Raw genomic sequence first — 21121 nt, 5'->3', positions numbered from 1 at the left:
TTTCCACCATTCCCAATACCATAGGGAGTGATAAGCTTTACAATGGGGGAATCTTAGATCAGTGCTTGCTGGTTTTTACTTAGCTAGTAAACATGTACAAAAGTGCACAAGGCAGTTATTTTCAGATTTTTAAAGATAATTTATCTTTGTATCTTAATATCTGTATATATATTAAAATATTTGAACTGAAATAGTTCCTTAAAGTTTGTTCATTGTCTTGATTTTTATGTTTTATGTTTTTATTGTGCGTGTTTTTTAAACAGTTATTGATGACCATTCCTTTGGAGATTCATTAAGGTAAGATTTTACATTTGCTTTTGATAAAATTAGTTCTATAAAACTGGATTTTATTCTGATTTTTAAATGTTCATTTCAGAGATTCTGGAAAAGCAGATAATGACAGCTGGATTTCTTCAGAAGAAGAAGATTTCAGTCCTAAGGTATGTTATAACTTGCAGAAGTCAGTTGAACCATAACCTGTTAGACTTGGGCCCACCATCTGCTATTGGTACTACACCATACCTCAACCAGTGTGATCAGTGTTTTTGTTCGCTTGTGAGTTTTCCCCTGTTTGCAAACTCTAACTCCAGCGATGTACATATTTTAAGTACACTTAATTAGTATATTGATTATTAAACCCCCAGATCGATCGTTTTATTGTTTATGTAGAGAATTATGCAGAAATTATGGTTTAAATAGGCTGGCTGTTTGTCATAATAAACACTGATTGATTGATTGATTGACTGACTGATTGATTGATTGATCCATTGTTTGTTTGTTTGTTTGATAAATCCAGTGATGGATCATTATGTAAAAGTCTTGGAGCTTTCTTCACCCACTACTGAGAGAGAAACAACATAATGTGGCCTTGTTAAAAATATAATATACTGTAGAAAGTGTTGCTTCAGCTAAATCTTAGCTTAAATTTTGTTTCCAGAAACCAGAGAAACCAAGCTTGGCTCAGATAATGAATCTTTCCCAGCAAATCAAGAAAAATGGTAAGTTGCCTGTAAAACAGGTTATTATAACTTGCTTGAGCAATTTTTAAAAATAATTATTTATTTCTTCTGGTGTTTAATTTTTTGTGTGTGTTTGTATTTTGATGTAGTAGATGAGAAAAGTAGCCTTATCAGAGCAGAACATATAGCCATTTCACAACAGAATAAAACAGATTCTGAAGCTGAAGATCTGAGAAAGTCCCTTCCTAAGCCTTTGTTCCAAGTTCAATCCTTTCCTCATCCCGTTCTGTCCTCACCCGGCTCCTTTTCAAAGTGTTCCCAGATGACTCCCAGACTGGACTCTAAGCAGGTAAAAAAATTAATTTACAAGTTTCAATCTATCATTTGTTTATCATCTGTATTTTTATACCCACTTATGTTTGTATAAAGACAAAGAAAATAATCAATCATCAAAAGAAAATACACAAGCAGTATCCAGTAATTCCCCAAAGCAAGAATTGAATGATCCTTCAATAAATGAAGAGGAAGAATATGAGGAGGAGGAGGAGGAAGAGGAAGAAGAAGAGGAGGAAGAGGAGGAGGAGGAAGAGGAAGAAGAAGAGGAAGAGGAAGAAGACATGGAAGAGGAGGAAGAAGAAGAGGGAGAGGAGGAAGATGAAGAGGGGATGAAGGAGGAAATGGAAGATAACTCCAGTGAAGAGAAGGAGAATAATTTTAGTGAAGAAAACATAGAAGAAAGTTTGGACAAGATCGAAAATGAGAAAGGGGAATATTTTGAAAAACCAGAAGGAAGAAAAGCTATTGCATCCAGTGAGCTTAAGCAGGAGGGAAATGCTTCTAATAGTAATAGTGAAATAGATTTACAAAACGAAGGACTGAAAGAATCTGTTGGCGTCCCTGTGTCTTTTATTGATGGACAATATGAGCGTTCAGATGAAAATACAGCTATTAGCAGTGTAAATAATGAACTTTCCCATTGTTCATTTGAAAAAGAAAAAAGTTCTAATTATGAAGACCAATTCCAAGACAATGAGAAAAACACCAATATTTCACATGAGAGCCCCCCAAAAGTTTTTTCCTCACCTGAGATTTTTGAAGCAACCAAAGATTGTACAAAAGATGCATTTTCATCTCCCTCAAACAGTTGCCATGATAACGGGGTAGATTCAAACATGGGTGATGACATTGAAAACATTGATGATCCCGGGTCTGAGACAGAACTTGAAAAACACAAATCTAGAAAACAGAATTCCAAGGATGCTGATCTTTTGGATAATCAAAATATTGGAGAAGAACAGTACATGGATTCAGAAGAACTGGAAGAAGCGGTATTTGAACCACTAGTTCAGAAAAGTGAGAATATTGAGGAAGAAAATCTAAAAGCTAGTACCAAAGTAAGTGAATATAATATGATGGAAAAAATCATGTAGTAAAGCAAAAAAATGAAAGGTAAAGATGAACTTCAGTGAAGGAATCTGAATTGTGAATTAAAGGTAAAATCTATAGTTTCATATTAGCCACCCTGTCATTTTTTGTATAACTGCCGTTGGATTACTGCAGGGATAGTCAGCATGGCTAACAGCTAGGGGTGAAGGGAGTTGTAGTCCAAAACATATATAAGACGGCTTATTGGCTACCTCTGAACTAGTGTAATGCATTTTATAAATGACTGCCCTTAAAAATTATTTGGGAGCTGCAGTTGGTTCAGAACACAGCAGTGTAATGGTTAACCAGAAAGTGCTAGCTTTATTGTATTTCATCAAATTCTGCATAGGCTACCACTTTCTTTCTAGTCACAGTTCAAGGTGCTTGTTGTGGCCTGTAAAGTCAGAAATGGCTTGGGACTAGGATACAAGGACAACTATGAGCATACACAGTCTTTAAGAACTGCCTCAGAAATCCACCTTAGGGTGTCTACTCTTTTATAGTTGGTAATTACTGTTTTTTTAATTGTGTACTGCTTTCATGAGTCCATAGAGGAAAAGCACATAGAATTACATTGATAATGGATCAGTAATTATTTATGGTTAATAAAATGGAAATGCAACTGTAGTTAAAAAATAAGTAAACTATGACAGCAGTGGGGAATCTGTAGCCCACAGGCCTATAATTAAGCCCAGCAGGTTTCCCCAAACCATGCCAACCTACACACCTCATATTATATCTGATGTCAGGTGCAGGCAGGTAAAGGTGTGGCTGGAAATGAACAATCAAGAGTTTAAGGGGGGTTTTAATTGTTCCTTGGCAAGTAGGGCTTACTGACAACACCAGTCAGCTGACTGGTGTCTGAGAGAACCCTCTTCAGAGTTCTTAGTGATTGACACATTGATGGACATTTCTCCCCAAATAAATAAATAATCATTTATACCCTGCCCATCTGGCTGGGTTTCCCCAGCCACTCTGGGCGGCTTCCAACAGAATATTAAAATACAATAGTCTATTAAACATTAAAAGCTTCCCTAAACAGGGCTGCCTTCAGATGTCTTCTCAAAGTCTGGTAGTTGTTTTTCTCTTTGACATCTGGTGGGCGTGCGTTCCACAGGGCGGGTGCCACTACAGAGAAGGCTATCTGCCTGGTTCCCTGTAACTTCGCTTTTCGCAGCGAGGGAATCGCCAGAAGGCCCTCAGCACTGGACCTCAGTATCAGGGCAGAACGATGGGGGTGGAGACGCTCCTTCAGGTATACTGGGCCGAGGCCGTTTAGGGCTTTAAAGGTCAGCACCAACACTCTGAATTGTGCTCAGAAATGTACGCATTGGCAGCAGCCTGAAGCAACATGTTTCAGATAGAAAGCCATTCTTACTGTTTCCCACAAGAGGACCTTAGAGTGGTATTTTTAACTTTACAACACAATCCTATATGTACATACTCAGAAGTAAGTATCCTTTTGTTCAGTGGAGCTTACTCCCAGGTAAGTAGTACAGGACTTCTGCCTTAAATCTTACAAAAATTATTTGTATGTAGATTAAACAGTAAGTGGGAAGTTTGATTTTAAAATTAGTACATTCTTTGCATTAGGGAGAATCCTCAGAGGAAGATGCTGAGAAAGAAGATGATGAAGAGAAAGAAGGGAGGAAATCAGATGTTGTCAATAAAAAAAGGACACATATCGGGAGCCCTCAGAATCCCCTACAAGATGGTGCTGTTAAAAAGGGTACAAAACTCAAATTTTCTTTATCCATATCACGAATTATAATGTTAATATCATTTTGTAATTTCATTTTGGTCACTCGCATATTTAAAATACTGAAATTCAGTAACTTGTTGCGAGCACTGGTCTCAGTCTCCCCTCAGACAGCCTTTACCGGTGTACCTGCCTACCTCTAACCCCATGGTTCCCAATGTGGGGCACACGCCTTACAGGGGGGGGCAATTTGATTTTTAAGGGGGCCAATTTGGAAGCTTGTTTAGACCAAGTTAATGGCCTTTTAGGCTTCCTCCATGTGAATGGGAGCTCACTTTTTGAATAATAAGAATTATATGTCACGGGGTGTGTGTGTCAGGATTTTAGAGATGCTTAGGTGGGGCATGGCCAAAAAAAGGTTGGGAACCACTGCTCTAACCTGTCCAGGGGATGGAATTGGCAGTCAGCTTCTTCCACCTTGTGTTGCTCTTGTAGAACTCGGCAGGAAGGAAAATGGGAACACATTAAGAATTAGTTTACTCTGCTTTCAGTTGAGTTTAGTTCCATCGACTGTTGGTCAACCTGTCCATTGCCCAACCAGCCACTACTGGTTGCAAGTATCAGCAAGTCAGCAGAAAAGTGTATTTATTTGTGTGCTAATGCTACTATAACAGCATAATCCTATGCATGTTCTCCTCTAAGACAATGCTCAATCATCTTGGTCAGCTCAAAGTGTTCTGGCATCAAAAGAAGGATACCTAGACATGGTGACATTCTCCAAATGTCTTTGGCATATGTACCGTATTTTATCCTAAAATGCTACGACCACCCCCCTTGTCTATCATATGGCCATGCACTCTCAATGTTCACCCACTTAGATCATAAACATTTCCCTACTCATCCCTGATTTGATCTGAACCAGGTGCTGCTTATTTCCTGTCTTTCCTGCTTCAATCCATTTAAAAATTGCTCTGCCTTCTTTTTAATTTTAAGTTTTAACTGTCTGGTTCCATCCTGGTGCAAGTGGAGTCTTCTTCTTTTGGGCAGACCCAGTTTGTCCCAAAATTTTCTCTGGTGCTAAACAAATCCAAAACCCTTTCTTCCAACACCGCTGTCTCATCTGCATGGTTCACCAGTTACAGCCCATTTTGGACAAATATAACTTGCCATGCTACTCCGATCTCTGGTGACTTCCAGATTGCATTATCCCAATGTATTCTATGTGGGGCTGCCCTTGAATCTACTTGGAAGCTTCAAAATGCAGCTGAGGTTCCCTTTAGAACTCATATAACCCGTTTTAAAGGAGCAGTATTGGTTGCCAGTTTGTTTCCAGACCCAATTAAAGGTGCTCACATTAGTTTTTAAAGTTGCTTAGGCCCCAAATATCAGAATGAGTGTCATAATGCAGTTAAACTGATACTGTGATGAAATGAATACTAGTACTTTCTCTAGCCAAGCAAATGCTCAACTCATCTTTGCTGCTTTGTCACTTGCTGTGATGATTTGTCAGCTGGGGCTGCCCTCTTGCTTGCGGAGAAAAAATTCTTTTATAGAGAAAAATCAGTCAATCTTTTATTTTGTAGCTGCATTGACATTTGGAATGTATGAGGAAGAGGAAGATGCAGAATCTTCATGGACTTCAAAGGTAGGCTACTTTGCACTACTGACGAGGCCTTCAAAGAAACATTGCTCTTTTGAGCCTGTTCTTGATTTCCCTTATGTATTATCAACTGTGTGTCTTTAAAAGGTTTTTTTTTGGGGGGGGGGGGTTGGAACATATGAACATAGAACTGTCTTGACCTGTGCTTCTGAGAGAATTCTTCTGCCACTTCAAGATAATAGTCCACATGCAATTATTGTAGTGCCATGTATAAAACTAACAAAATTAGTAATTTAGAGATGTAACATAGTACAAGCTATTGTTTTAAAATATAATGTCAAAAGAGCTGTGAACAGAAGGAGAGCATCCTTTTATTCCATGAACTCTTGAGGGTGCCATAGTTGTTAGAGAGTTGCATTGCAATATGTGAAACATACTGAAATAGAGAAATAAAAGTGGATTTGAGAAGCATAGAACAATCAGACCCATGATGTGGGGTGGGAGAGGCATAGTAGAGATATACAGAGGTGGTTACCAAAATATGGCTATATAGCGTCATAGAATTGTAGAGTTGGAAGGGACCCCAAGAGTCATCTAGTCCAACCCACTGCAATAAAGGAATGTGCAGCTGTCCCATATGGGGATTGAATTTGCAATCTTGACATTATCAGCACCACACTCTAACCAACTGAGCTATGTTCTTTACTTTACATACTTACCAAATCGTAGTGCGTATATGTGAGGGAACAGATCATGGTAAGCTTTGGAAGTGTAACATAGAATAGCAGAATATGCTTTTGATCTAGATATGGTAGATGAGTTGCAACCAATGTATTATGGAGAATCTGTGATACTGAGGTCACCAGTAATGGTCCTAGGAAATGTTTGGCTGCAAGCAGTAGACACTGTTTGAGTGAATTTTATTGTGTGAGAACAATGGGAGATATGTTAATTTCTATATGTAATTTTCTATATGTAGTATCCTGCTTTACACCATTAAAATTATTGGTCCAGCAAACTTACCACAGTGGAAGAGGGTATCCTATACTGAGTTGGTTGTCTCACATGAATCTAATTACTTCAGTTAATCATCATAATTAACAGTCCAATTCAGATGTTTCATCTTTCTTTTTTGGATTATCTTTGTTGCAGCCAAAGTCTGATAAAGGTAACTTCAAACATGATGCTGATCCTCAGAGGACAGAAAGCAAAGAAAAGCAAAAATCAGGTAATGTGCTTCACAATAAATTATTTGGAGGAAAATACACATTTTGTTTAATATCATTTCCAACTGGCATACTTTGTATTTTTTCTTCATTCAGATTTAATGGAAGAACTTGGACTAGATGCTGCAGATGATCTTGAAGGTACTTAGTTATTTTTATTTGTGTCATGCATTGAAAATACAGCAATAAACTATCCTATGCTTCTGAAGAAAGAACTTAAGGCCACCATATATTAGCTTTGTCTCTCTCAGAGCAGGTGTCAGGATCAGGTCAGCAATAATTCACAAGGTGTCAATGAAGTTAACTCTTTATTCAAAGAAACAAAACAGCTCAGGCCTGGTGAGCACAGGAATTCTTCCCAGCAGGTCTTGCCCTGGTGAGGCAGTTGCAAGGAGTGAAGGTCCCTGCCTTCTCATAGCTCCCTAAGTCTCCTCCTTCCCTGGGTCCTCCTCAAGCAATCTGAGGCTCCTTTGTCTTGCCTGTCTTTGCTCTGCCTGCTTCATACCTCTCCAGTTCTGGGAGACCAGGGAGGAGGAGAGCTGGTCACAGCGGGAGACTCCCTGGCTTCTTCAGCATCCTGCTTCATCTCTGCCTCTTGCCCCCCCCTCCAGCTCCCTTCTGCTTCTAGTTCTGGACTGTTCTCTGTCACAGACTCTTCCTGCTCACTAAACCATGTTACCTCTTCAGCTTCTGACACCTCCTCCTCTCCCTCTGACCACTCATCGTTGTTCCACCAACAATCCCCAGGCTCTAAGCCTTCTTCCCTTGCGGGTTCACCAGCTGATTCCTTTCACCACTCCTCTGCATCCAGCCAGTCCATGACACACTGTCAAAAATAAGAGAGACAGATTCCCACTATTAAGTTCTTGAGAAAAGGCAGGCAATGTGGCCTTGGTACATTCTATGCTTCCATATGCAGATGACTGTTTTTCTTGTGAGTTGCATGAGCAAGTATTATTGTAAACAGAAGACCCTTGCATAGAAGGCTACCACTGAAATTCCTAAAGGAGAGCTGTGGTAATCCATATTGCAGAGATGAGTATTTCAACTATAGGGAGCTTTCCTTTGTTCATAATAGGCCATAGTTCTTTATATCCATAAATTTAAAACATAATAGGTAATTTTGGTCTGTTTTCTAGAAAAAGTAAATGTGTCATGGCGTTTACTTAAATAACAATGCATTTTGAACTTTCTAAAACTATTCTGACTTTATCAGGTACATCTGACTGGGATTCTACCAGTAATTCATTGAGGACTATTCCTTATGCTAAACCGTTTAGCTCTCTGATGCAAGATGATGCATCTCCACTACAATTAACTAAAAGTGATGCTGCAAGCAAAACCAGTGTTGCTGGGAGAGCAGAAGAGTTATCTGATGTTCGAACAAGAATTGCTTCAAAAGGTAGTTGGTTTCATTCTTTGCAATATTAAGATCTGCCTATATACCAAAGAGCAGAGAAAATGCCTTACAATTCTATTCACATTTGATATTTAGTGGGCACACTTAACAGAGTTGTGGTTTCCAAGGTTTGAAACTGGGTTAGTTGTTTTAGTTAGTTCTGGTTCTAATCTATGTTGAAGAATTAATTTTAGTGGGAGTTGGTATTTGGAGGGATGTCCTAACTACATTTTCCTCTCTTCTCCCATTTTTTGGATTACTGCTGGAAATATTCTGACAGTTCTGAGTGCCCTGGAATGTTATTTGATTACTTGCCTTGTAAGTCTGAATACTTCTCAGTTTAGTATAGCTAACTTGTTAGGTTTTTTATTTAAAAAAAAAACAGATTATACTATCTTGGTATTCTGTGGAGTACAGTGAAACATAGAAATTATAATAGTTAACACACATTTTCATCTAATATTTTACAGATCAATGTAATGAACAAAAAGGCATGAAAGAATTGGAAAAAGATGAGAACAAGGTAAGTATTTGAAAACAGTACACAAGTACAAACGAAAACATTTGAATACTGAAACTGAATATTGTTATGTGACTGCAATAATCCTTAAAATGATTATTTTTTTAGTTTTTCAGTGATTTTGAAGGTAAATTGATGAATATGGTACCTTCATCATCTCTGCTTCAAACTCTGTCTTTTTCTACTTGTTAATTTCAGCTAGATTTCTCATCACTGCCCATTCTCTATTTCTAGAACTGTATTGTGTTTATTTGAATGGGAACTCCCTTAAGGCTCTTGGTTTCTGTGGTCTCAACACATTTATAGATCCTTTATGAATGAATGAATGAATGAATGAATGAATGAAAGAGGTAGGGTAAATACAATTATTTTTGAAAATATGGACTGCTGCATGTCGAATGTTGAGCAAAGAAAAGAATTAAAAGCTATGCCACTGATAGAAAAGTGTATTTAGAAAGACTTTTAGCAGTGAAATGGCAATTACTGAGGAATTCAAAATAATGGGCAGACCTTTGCAGTAGTCTAACAAATCAGTGTTTGTATCATTCTTTCACATGGAATTACTTGGACGTATTACTACTTGGGGTTGCTGAAAACCACAGTCCCACCAAGAGAGATTCCCCAGCCTACATTTTACCACAGAAGCACTTAAACATACAGTGTAAAAAAATCCTCCAGTAATACTCAAGTATCTTGTAGTTTCGCAAGGCAGAAAGATATGTATTCAGAATTGATACTGAGCACCCTCCAGTGATAGCAAGAAAAAATTACAGCTCCAATGAATTTCAGTACCCCTTCCTCCTTTGGGAGCCAGATCCAAAAGTGGAGATGTCTCAACCCTCTGTGGGCCTGTCTTCGGATCATAACGGTTCATATTAGTTGTGTGTATTTGCCTTTCTATCCTTCCCTTTGTTGACCACGTGAGAAGTCATTTGATTCTGTGGTTTGTCTGGTTCCATTTGCCTGGTGTTATGCCCGACACTTTGTTCTTCTCCCGATCATGCCCATGTCTTTTCTAGGGTCTGTTTCTTCCTGTCTTCAGTGTTTCATCTACTTGTTCGTGTCCTCCTTGTGTTCTCCCCTTGTTCGAGGTTTTTATATCATTGTTTCCTTAAGGTTTCTCCATGGGTGGGGATAGATGCTTGTTTCACGTGAGTGTTCACAGAGCTGAGCACAGTGTCTTAAGAACTGAACCTTGTCCGAGTTCAACCTTTGCCTCTTAATGGGAAAGGCTCTTGTTTTCCCCATAAACATAGATCTGATTGTTCCCACTACCTGTCTGCTTCTTCGGAAGCCGCACCAGCCCTTCAGCCACAACTAATGGAGCCATTGTTTTCCATTGTTTTCCAAGTGCCTATGTGTGGCTTGCACAGGTTCCCAGTAATAACTACCAGTGCCAGTCCATGCGAGTGGTGACAATTACTGAAGTGGGAAGTGTAACAATGGTATGTGAGGCCTCAGGTAGCTTGGGAAGCAAGTTGTGACCTGTTGAGTACAGTGGTACCTCTGGATGCATACGGGATCCGTTCCGGGTCACGATTTTGCGCTTCTGCGCATGCGTAAACTGCCGAACCTGGAAGTAACCCGTTCCGGTACTTCCAGATTCGGTGCGTTCGTAACCCGCACCCTTTGCAACCCGCAGTGAACGCAACACGAGGTACGACTGTATTCCTATCTATCTGAATAAATTAGATTTGCGGAGTTCTAATGGTTTTGAGAGCTGCGAATTCTCAAAAGATTGACAGCTCTTCTCCAGCCTTCTCAGTTATTCTTGCTACACAATAATTGAACAGGGGATACTTAATATTAGTAGTTGGATTTTTTATTTTACTTTATAAATCTGTCCAAAGTGATGAGTTTAGTAAATCACACACATGCACGAAAGGAAGAAATCTATTTCATTTATTATGATGCTGCAGTCCCAACATTTTTGTTAAAAAATGGAAGGCCAACATTGAATTCCTTCTTATAATATTTGTAGCATAATTATTGGTTATCATTTTCTAATTCTTCTTTGTCCATACTTGCTTGCATAAGGATATAAATATAATAGGCACATCCAACTCTATAGAGAAACCACCACCTGAAAATCAGACTGACAAGGCAGAAATTGCATATACTTGTGATGAAAAGAAAACGGAAGCAGCTGTTTACAATGCGGAATCAAACAATAAATACAATCATTTGTATTCAACACTCTGGGAAGAAAGATATGAAAAAATGTGGGTTGCAAGTGAGAAAAGGGAAGTCAAAACAAATTTTAAGAGCATTACAGCAGAACTAAAGCAGATGTTTGGTGAAGTTAATGGAAATGAGAAAATATGCAGTACTGCTGTGGAAGGAATATCGCAAGATGGCTTCAGTGGTGTATTAGAGGGTACAAAAGAATCACCATCACCTCATCTGTCTAAAGGTACCATTGCTATACAGGGAAAGAGTGATGGAGGGTCAAACTCTGTGATCACAGAAATGGAATTCAGTACTGAAAACACAATTTTATATCCCCTAAATTCCATTTCTCAGAAGCCTCTTTTTAAACTCTGTAAGAATGAAAATCAGAATATTGAGCAGCATTGGAACACATATGATGAGGCATTGTCCAATAATACAGGAGGTACAAAAGTGAATCTAGGTGAAGAAAGGAGTGACAATACATTTGAACACTTGGAAACAAATAAGAGTGGAAAGACTTCAGCTCCAGTAAAAAGTCCAAGTTATTCACCATTGCATACTTGTAAAGACAGTGTTTCAGATGCAACTTTTAAGACTGCATGTATCACACAATCCATCATGGTGGACGATTCAAACTTACATTTTGATGGAGCAAGCAAAACAAGTAGAAAAACTCTACATAGTTTTAAGACTGTTGTAAGCAGTTGTAAAGATACCGATACTGAGATTGGAAATAAAGTGAGAAACTCTGTACAAAGCTTCCATCAAGCATCAAAAAAAGAACTGGATAAAGAATTGGAACATGATGTCGCAAGGTTTAAAAATGAGGTAGGAATGCTGCAGATAGTGTTCCTGGCTTTGGAGAACGAAAAAGCCCAACTGCAAAAAGAGGTAGAGGTGTACCTGCTGCTTTTCATTCTTTGATCTTTCTTGCACTTCAACCATCCTGTTCATTTTTAACTCTTCAGTATTTATCAGAAAGCCCTCTTTTTAAGCTTCACACAATTATTCTTAAGCGGATCACGAAGGAAGAGATTATATATGCTTTCATTCCATTAGATGATGATTTTAACAATTAATTCACCGATTTGTTTTTATCATGTATTTTGGGTTTTTTTCTTGTATTTCTATGCTGTGAACCACCTTGAGATCTATGAATCAAGGGCGGTTTACAAATTTAATAAATAAATGAATAAATAAATTTAGTATAGTTGACTATACTAACATGAAAAGGCCTCAGGTAACTTAAGTTTTAAATAGGTGCAATGGCCTAAGAAATGCACTGCACCCATTTTAAGCAGGATAAGAATTTGGGCCAAAATGTGAAAGTGGCTTCTGAACAGGGTATTGATCAATATTTCCATTTACTGTCATTCTTGCTTAGCACTCTTCACTTTTGCTGTGTGAAATGTTACTCTTGTAAGATTCATTTTCCTCATTTATAGTATTGTTGGTCACTTTTCTAAACAATATTTTATCTGCTTTCACTTAAATATTGTGTTTAATTTCCCCCCTGTCACTAATACATGTATTCTTTCATTACTACCTGTTATGCAATACAAATTCTTATTAACTTGCAAGCTTAGTAGTGAGTGTTTTCTTTTCAAGGGTGAAATGGCTGTTTTCCTGGAGTGTTGAGCAAAAAAAAAAAAGAACAATTAAAAATTATTGGCATTCTACTTGCATTCTGACAAATATATTGACTTGTTTGTTTTAGGTTGAAGAGGAAAAAAGAAAGCAGAAATGGGAGGGAGTGGAGGTCACTGGAAAAAAAGAAACTGCAAATGTTGGGAAAAAACTGGCTATGAATATTGAACAAAGGGATCAAAAGCCCTCAGAAAATGAAGGTGAAATGATGGAAGAAAGTCAATTAATGAGCAAAATTTCCTCAGTAGATAGAAAGGGATTACTTGCAGTAACTTTTAAGAAGTGAGTATGAATAATAATATTAATATGCATCTGTACTCATATGAATGTACTGAATGAGTTTGCACAAGGAGATAAGTAACTATACAACCATCTGATGTAGACTATATTTACATCGCCTTCCTGGACATGTGAGAGCATAGTTCATCATTTTCAATTGAAATAGTCATACTGTTGTAGTTAGTAGCATTTAGTTCTAATTTTCCTCAAAGATCTAGTCCCAACAGTCATCTGCCAATAATTTTTCCATCTTTGCAATAATTTTTGTCACTGTATAATTTTTTTGTTTTTGCTACAGGTGTATTTGTTTCCCCCCAATGCATATTATTTAAGGTAGTGTGGTTTTGCTGTAGCTTCTTAAATACTATCTTTTTTCTGCATTTGAGGGAAAATCCTATTGCCAAGGTGAAGGATGTAGAAAAAAGTGAAAATAAAAAATGGATGTCAAAGCAGAAAACCAGTCAGGAGATTATTGAAAATCTACATGAACTTCATGATGACAGCAGTTTAAGTGAAGCATCTTTGGAAGAAGAGAGGTACTGACAGCCATAATGTTGTTTGTTTAGAACATTATAATCATAGAATTGTAGAGCGTCATTTGATCCAACCCCCTGCAATCCAGGATAGCAATGTGGGACTTGAACCCACAACCCTGAAATCAAGAGTATTATGCTCTACAGACTGAGCTTATCCCACCATTGAATGCATGTCATTTGTTTGGTGGGTGTAAAAAGCTCTGTTATTTGGAATAATGACAGTGATATATTTAGCCAAGTATTGTATCTCCAGATTTACCAGAGCCTTCCAAGTTCTCCTGAATAAGCCTTTATGTGCTCATGCTGCCATTTTGCATTTGGTTTAATTTTGAATTTGCCAGGGCTATGCATCAATTTTCTGTGTACCCTGAATTATCAGGTGATTCAGGATCTGTTCTTACATTTTTGAATCTGTGCCTCAAACAAAGTGTTTCAAAGCTTCACAGAGACTCCATAAGATTCCAAGTGTCTCTGTAGTCTCAACTCAAATGCCTCATTATTTCAAGAAGCTGACTTAGGAAATACCCAGAGCTTAAGAGGTGTGGGGATCATTTGTTTAGACCAGTATTCAACAAACTTGGGTACCAGCAGTTGTTGGACTACAATTCCCATCATCCCTGACCACTGGTCCTGTTAGGTAGGGATAATGAGAGTTGTAGTCCAACAACAGCAGAGGCCCCAGGTTTGAGAAACACTGATTTAGACACACAGGTCTAACTTTTAATCACAGTGAATTATTTCCCAAGGCACTCCAATCACAGTGATTTGTTGTGGGACAATTAAAAGCTGTGTTTTTAATGTGGATTTATGTCTGTCCCTATGCAAGTCAATAGGACATCTCAGTTGTATCCCCACAAACTCGGGAAGGTGGTGTCCAGCAGCCTCCCCTTTTTACCACTACTATCCTGAACCATTAGAGTAACAGGATCATTGTGTGTGAGAGGGTGACATTTTCTCTACCCTAATTTCTTGGAGTTCCATACTCACACCATGCCCCTATGCTTCCTGTTGCACCCACAAAAAACAGTCAAGGGAATGACTATGTCTGCAAATTGTATCTGGTTCTGATAGAAAAATGAAAAAGTTACATATTTTCTTTCAATTAAAACATCAAACTTTAAAACATCAAACTTTAAAAGTGCCTTGCATGCACCCTCACCCATATCTGCTAATTTCATCCACTTACGTTAAAATATATGTACTGTTTTTAGATTACCCATTATTGTGAATGATGAGGAAACAGTTTAGTTTTTAACAGATCTAATGTAGTTCCAGATAAGGAGCCTACAAAATTTGTGTACATTTGTGTTCCAGATAAAGATACAAAATTTGTGTACATTTTTAAAGTTAAAAGTAGTTTACTTGCAACACTTTCATACTGAAAAATGTTATGTTTGTTTTCTAGACATCAACTCCGAAATGTGAATGAAACAAAAAAGGTACTGTAAAATAGGCTGTCAAAATTTTACCTTAACTTATAAACATTTGTACATAACTACCTGTATAAGTTATTTTCACTAATTTTTAAGGAAGAAAGAGTGGCAACACTCAATACATGCTGATCCAAGGTTTCAGATAATGCGCAAAAGCAGGAATGAGTTATAGCAAGCCTTGGTCATGCATATTCCCTGGACGTGTAAAGAGATCTCTGAGTGGGAACAATCTGCACTTGGTGGTTGCTGGCAAAATAACTGTTGCAATTAGACACTCATAATCTGTCACTTTCAGGAAGGAAGTCAGTTTAATGATTCAGTCAGACCAATGGAACTTTTTATCACTTTTAATATACAACTGGATATGAGCTATAATAAAGTTGTGAATGAGGGGCAAATTATGCCAATATTCTGGTCATGGCTATATAGGACTGTTAAAGAAATTGGGAGAGAAGAAGTGTGGATACCAGCACCTGAAGAGTTAGAAATCAGCAGCACTATTAGGAGAGCTAAGAGCTGTTTGAAAGTTGTTAAGTAGGCAAGTTCTCAGCTAACCTTCTGCCTAGGGAGAGCCAGCCAATGACAATATAGCAGCTTAGGTGTACCACCATTTTGCATTCAACTGAACAAGACAAAATGCTTTGGCATAAAATCCAGCGACTGTTTGGAAGTGGGTGAGCTGACAGGGAATGTGGCACAGGGGCATCTGATGTGGTGCCCTCCACATGTTATTAGACTACAACTCCCATCAGCCTCAGACAGCATAGCAAATGGTCAGTTTTGATGGGAGTTGTACTCCGATATTTGGAAGGCACCATGTTGGCTACCCTGGATGTAGCAAAAAGATGGGTTTGTGTAACAACCTAAACCCTGGTTTGTTTGCATAGTAGACATCAGACCATTGTTTAGGACCAAACTCTAGATTTGTTCACATGTGGACAAGAGGGGAGGATCATGACACCAAGGTTAAGGACAGTCATGCTTCTCAAGTGTTTTGAGTGAGATAACCAGCATGTGAAAAAAAAAAAGTGTTTTGTAGTGAGATAACCAGCATGTGAACTGATCATGGTTTGATTTGACTGAATTGTGCTGAACTGAGCTATTGCTGTATTCTTGAAACACCATTTATGGCCTAATAGTTAAAAAAGAAATGGGCTGATTTGTTATGATGTTTTACTCTATTTGATTATGTATTTATTACTTATAGATCTATAGAGCAATGGGAATTACCAATGATTTTGATGACTTAACTCCATCTTCAGATACACCTACAGACGATTTTGAGTTACCTACTTCAGTCTATAGAGAAGCTATGATGTTGATAGAAAAACTTAGTTTGGATAGTAAAGGTAGGCACAGTGCTATTGTTACCCATAATATTCAGAACAAAATAAATATATTTAACACCCAACAGGTCAACCTCCTTGCACAATTTTTGCTCTTGTAAACAAGGCTTCCTCTCCCTCTATTTTACCTTGGATGCCCCTAAAATCTCATTGGCAGGGTAAGGGTGGGGCCATCTGAATATGTTTGTATGTCTTCCTCTGGGTGATTTGCAGTAGATCAACAAGGATTTTTAACTCCTAGCAATAGCAGCAGCAACAAAGCAACCACTCATCAGGGAATTTGGACCAAACAACTAGCAGTATGTTGATGACATTCAGCTCTGTCTCTCCCTTCTGTAAGTATTAGACGAGGCAATGCAGGTCCTGAATTACTGCCTGGAGACAGTAATGTGGATCAGTAAGTTGAACCTTAATCCAAACAAGACTGTGGTCCTGTGGGTGGGTAATTCCCATGTCTGAGATTTGGTGGAACAGCTTGTTCTGGACAAGGCTGCACTCCCCTTGAAGGAGCAGGTTCATAATCTGGGAGTGTTCCTATAGCCATCATTGTCACTTGAGGCCCAGATTCTTGGAAGTGCAAGTGCATTTACAATGCATGTGCAGCGCAGCCCTCAACAATGCGGTAAATTCGGAACCCTAAACTTACCAGGAATTCCTTGTGTGAATCACACCTCAAGAGTACAATCAATATGTGTGGTTTTTTTCCAAGCACATTTCCCCAAGTTATTGATATAAAGCTATACATAACTAAGTTTTTCTTGTTGCTATGAATTAAAATTTTGAACAAGTAAGTTAATACTACACTGTTTCCCCCAAAGCAGATTCTGTGAGTCTCCTGAAAATTCAAAATATATGTCATGAATATGAAAGTTTAATTGAACGTGAAAGAGCATGTTCTATTCATCTTCGAGGAAAAGTAAAAAAAATTGAGAATGAGAAAAAAGAGCAGCAGAGAATACTGGAAGAAATGACAGAAATGAAATCTACACTAGATCATAAAAAAGTTGAACGGGAAAGTATTATCAGCAGTCTCAAGTAAGCTATCATAAAAAAAAATCAATTCTGATAATCTAAAAAATTGGAATCAGTTTTATTAGATACTTGTGTAAAAAGTTGGAGACTTTCTAGGACAGAGTCAGCATTGCTAAGCTAAGGTTTGATTAGAGTAGCCTATTCTTAAAGTGAAACAACATACAGAAATGGCATCACTTGATGTCTGCACATTGTCACATTTCCACAGGAATCTATGTGCTTAAGTCCAAAATGTGTAGGCCAAATGTTGCTATCAGTTTGCATATGTTTTTATTACTTATCTTCTGTTTTTGTGTTGCAAACTGCCCTGAGATCTATGGATGAAGGGCAAACAAGCACAGCTCCCTCAGGCACATAGCCTCAAACATCTCTTATAGAGGCATTTTAACCTAACATTAAATGCCTGCTTCTGTATTCATACACATCTTTTAAAATTGTTATTTGCCAGATTTTCTTTGAAACAAGAAGAAGAAAAGAGGACAAGTGCTGAAAGGTTGTACGAGGAAAACCAAGAACAGTTGAGGAAGAAAGAGGAGCAGTACTATAAACAAACGGAAGAAAAACAACAACTTGAGTTAATGCTGAGAAGTCTGGAAATGGAATTTAGAACACTGAAAAACCACTTGAAACAGGTTAGATTAATTTGGAAACATTGAACTGTAGAGTTGGAAAGAACCCAAAGGGTGCAAACCACTGCAATGCTAAAGGCAATGGAGAAATAAAGTAAAAATGCCTATGAAAGTACTGAAAACTTTATTAACAGCTTGGATTTGAAGTAAGCATTTGTCTGAGACAACAAATCAACTATTGTACTCTCATGTTATAATTGGTTGTTTACAAAGAATATGAACAGAAACAGTTTTTTGTGGTAGGAAGTCTTACTCATATTCCATTACCTCTGAGTCTAACATAAATTGGTTTACAGGGTGATCCTAATTATGTGTACTCATTAGGAAGTCCTATTTATTTTAATAATATTTACTTTGGGCTAAATAAAATTAGAACCACTGTCTTAGAAACAGGCATTCTTTCTGAACATTAAATTTGGCCTGGGATCAGTACTTGAAATACAGCACACCATCACCACCAATCTTTTGTGATGCATCGCCTTAGCTCCTGTGTTAGAAAGCTCCAGAGATGCCTTCATTTGCCTCCTTACTTCTATTCAAGAATCTTTCATGGCCTCCCTACCTTAAGCTACCTTAATGTGGTTATGTGCTGGCTGGTATCAAACCATCTATCCTGTGATTCATTCATGCAGATCCCAGGCAAGATCTCACTTAACTAGTTGGTTGCCTGCCTGTCTTTGCTCTGGGTTTTGTCAGCTGATTGCAGACACACACTCAGAATTCTGGCTAACTTAGAATCTAGGTACATTTTCTGGTCCAGGCAAGTGGGAACAGTTTTGCTAACTTGGGCTATGTCAGAATCCAAAATAACCCTGACTCCAGAAACAGCACATTATTGGACTCCTCCCTGTCCTTAATTCCTTGCTGCATTTTAACTCTCGGGGGCTGACACACAGGAGGGGGGGGCTTTCTGTCTTGTTGGGGTGGAACCTGCAGGTCTAGGGGCAGGTGGTGAACTTTTGCTGCCAAGGAAATGCATAGCTCTAGCCAGCTTCTTCTTTGTGAAGATCTAGATTGGATAAAATCAGTGTACAGATTTCTGAAAGAAGTTTTGTAGAGCTAAAGGGGTGTTGAGAATACATTCCCATGCAAAACAAGGCAAAACCCTGTGAATATTATTTTGTCCACAGTGGGAACACAGACTAGTACAGAGAGGTTGCTGACCAAAGAGATCTTGACTAATGAAAGAAATAATGTCACTGTGCATCACTGATAAGCTGTAGCAGAGGATTCTGTTTCAGGAAGGTTTTCTGCTTGGTGAGCCCAGCATAGGAGGGAGGGCTGAACAGAGGTTGTCTCTCCCTTTCTGGAGAACTAGTGAGTGCAAAACAATGAAGATTTTTCAGATCTATGCTTTGTTTTGTAACAGGGGCCAATAAATAATGCTCATGAGAAAGTAGACCTAGTTATTCTATTTCAGCAATTGAGTAAGAATAGGAATAGGGACTGTGTCTTATGAGGACCAATAGGAGACAGTGAAATTGGAAGTCAGGCAGGAGGTGGAGCTTATGGGTCCACTTCATGAGTATTATGGACCCCTTGACTCCTCCACTTCATAATTCAAGTGTTGACTGGAAAGCTGGCCAATTATTGTCAGTTGGCTACCCAAGTTGATTTTTCTCTTATTTGATTATGCTATTACTCCATTTAGCCAAGAACATTGACCTACCTTTTTAAAATGTCAAACTATTGCAGGTACTGAGCAAAATAGGGATGCGCTCCATATTCATGTCTTGGGTTAAGCTAATGTATTCTAAACCTACTGTCTCAATATATGTAAATAAAGTTCCACTAGAAACCTTTAGGTTAAAAAGAGTGCTTGCTAGGACTGCCCATTCTCTCCCTTATTATTTAATCTATTTCCAAAAGAGCAGAAAAGGAACATAAAATGTTTCAAGTATGGGAAAATCTGTTTGTTTTATTTTAAATAGAAATGCAGAATCTTTAACTATAAAGGGAAAGATTATAATCAGGTGGCCTATGTGCCAGCTTACTCATACTGGTGGTGGGCAGTTCAAGACCGCTGCTCTCCCTTCTTCTGATTTAAAAAGAATCACCTTCGACTGGACAACCCTTTAAATAGGAGACACTTTCAAATAGAGAACTGTCCACTTTAAATAAGGGACATGTATAAGCGGTGTACATGTCTACTTAGAAATAAATGAGAAATTCATTTTGAATAAGGTTTACCCTCTGGTAAGTGTGCATACGTCACAGCGGGTGGCGCTGTGGGTTAAACCACAGAGCCTAGGGCTTGCTAATCAGAAGGTTGGCGGTTCGAATCCCCGCAATGGGGTGAGCTCCCATTGTTTGGTACCTGTTCCTGCCCACCTAGCAGTTCGAAAGCACATCAAAGTGCAAGTAGAAATAGGTACCGCTCCAGCGGGAGGTTAAATGGCGTTTCTGTGCGCTGCTCTGGTTCGCCAGAAGCGGCTTTGTCATGCTGGCCACATGATACAGAAGCTGTACGCCGGCTCCCTTGGCCAGTAACGTGAGATGAGCGCCGCAACCTCCGAGTCAGACACGACTGGACCTAATGGTCAGGGGTCCCTTTACCTTTACCTTTAAGTGTGCATATGTCAAAGGGAGTGTAAGCTGAGCAGTCAATGTACACAACAACCAGCGCATGGTCAAAATTCTAAATAGTATATGCAGTCTTGCTACTTTAGCTTCTGTTAAAGGCATGAATGAATAAATGTGACTTTGAAAGGTTCAGAAAGGACAATTCAAGCCAGGCTGCCTAAGGCCTATTTTATGACAATGTTTGATCTCCTAAATACCAACCTGATAGAAAATCAGATATAAACATTAAATCCCCTAATTTAGGTAAAAGTAATAACTGATAATCAGTAAGCATGTTTTGCTTAATTCGATCTTACTATTTATGTTGCATTTAGCTTAAATGTTTTAGGGAGCAAAAGGAAAATAGACTTTAAAAAAGTTTAGTGACCTCATAATTAACTAGAGAGGCTATGTGTTTTGTGATGTCAGCTGAAGCTCAGAAGAAAGGAGAAATGGATATGTCAGTTCTGTAATAGACAGCTTTACAGTGCTCATCCATATTTTAAAGTTTACACTGTTTAGAACAGTATGCATTCTCCTCATTTGAGTTCAGTTTTAAAGACTTTTGCCCCTTTCCGTTTCCTGTTGATACTGAAGAAGCAGCATACTTAAGGACTTTTTGTTACTCCTTGTTTGCTTGATACCTTGAAACTGAAA

General features: G+C 38.3%; 1 protein-coding gene across 9 annotated transcripts in view; it reads left to right on the top strand.

The window, feature by feature from the left end:
* The first annotated feature begins 229 nt into the window (after nt 1-229).
* The window catches only part of ANKRD26 (ankyrin repeat domain 26), a 43307-nt gene continuing 22415 nt past the window's right edge, over nt 230-21121 (top strand). For 5 of the 9 annotated variants that reach the window (XR_004427494.1, XR_004427493.1, XM_033163344.1 and 2 more), the window contains exons 1-17: nt 230-297; nt 377-440; nt 938-998; nt 1109-1308; nt 3978-4113; nt 5667-5728; nt 6836-6911; nt 7006-7050; nt 8126-8311; nt 8779-8831; nt 10866-11891; nt 12718-12929; nt 13313-13462; nt 14868-14901; nt 16103-16244; nt 17060-17276; nt 17722-17905. Coding sequence is in view for 7 of the 9 variants with exons in the window: in XM_033163344.1 (XP_033019235.1) it covers nt 968-998; nt 1109-1308; nt 3978-4113; nt 5667-5728; nt 6836-6911; nt 7006-7050; nt 8126-8311; nt 8779-8831; nt 10866-11891; nt 12718-12929; nt 13313-13462; nt 14868-14901; nt 16103-16244; nt 17060-17276; nt 17722-17905 (2754 nt within the window). In the remaining 2 variants the exon portion in view is untranslated. The remainder of the gene's footprint in view (nt 298-376; nt 441-937; nt 999-1108; nt 1309-3977; nt 4114-5666; nt 5729-6835; nt 6912-7005; nt 7051-8125; nt 8312-8778; nt 8832-10865; nt 11892-12717; nt 12930-13312; nt 13463-14867; nt 14902-16102; nt 16245-17059; nt 17277-17721; nt 17906-21121) is intronic. The other 4 variants (XM_033163340.1, XM_033163342.1, XM_033163341.1 and 1 more) reach the window with 4 other exon arrangements.

This window comes from Lacerta agilis, chromosome 10 (assembly GCF_009819535.1).
Source record: "Lacerta agilis isolate rLacAgi1 chromosome 10, rLacAgi1.pri, whole genome shotgun sequence".
Classification (NCBI taxonomy): Eukaryota; Metazoa; Chordata; class Lepidosauria; order Squamata; family Lacertidae; genus Lacerta; species Lacerta agilis.
This window is presented reverse-complemented; position numbering and strand designations above follow the sequence as displayed.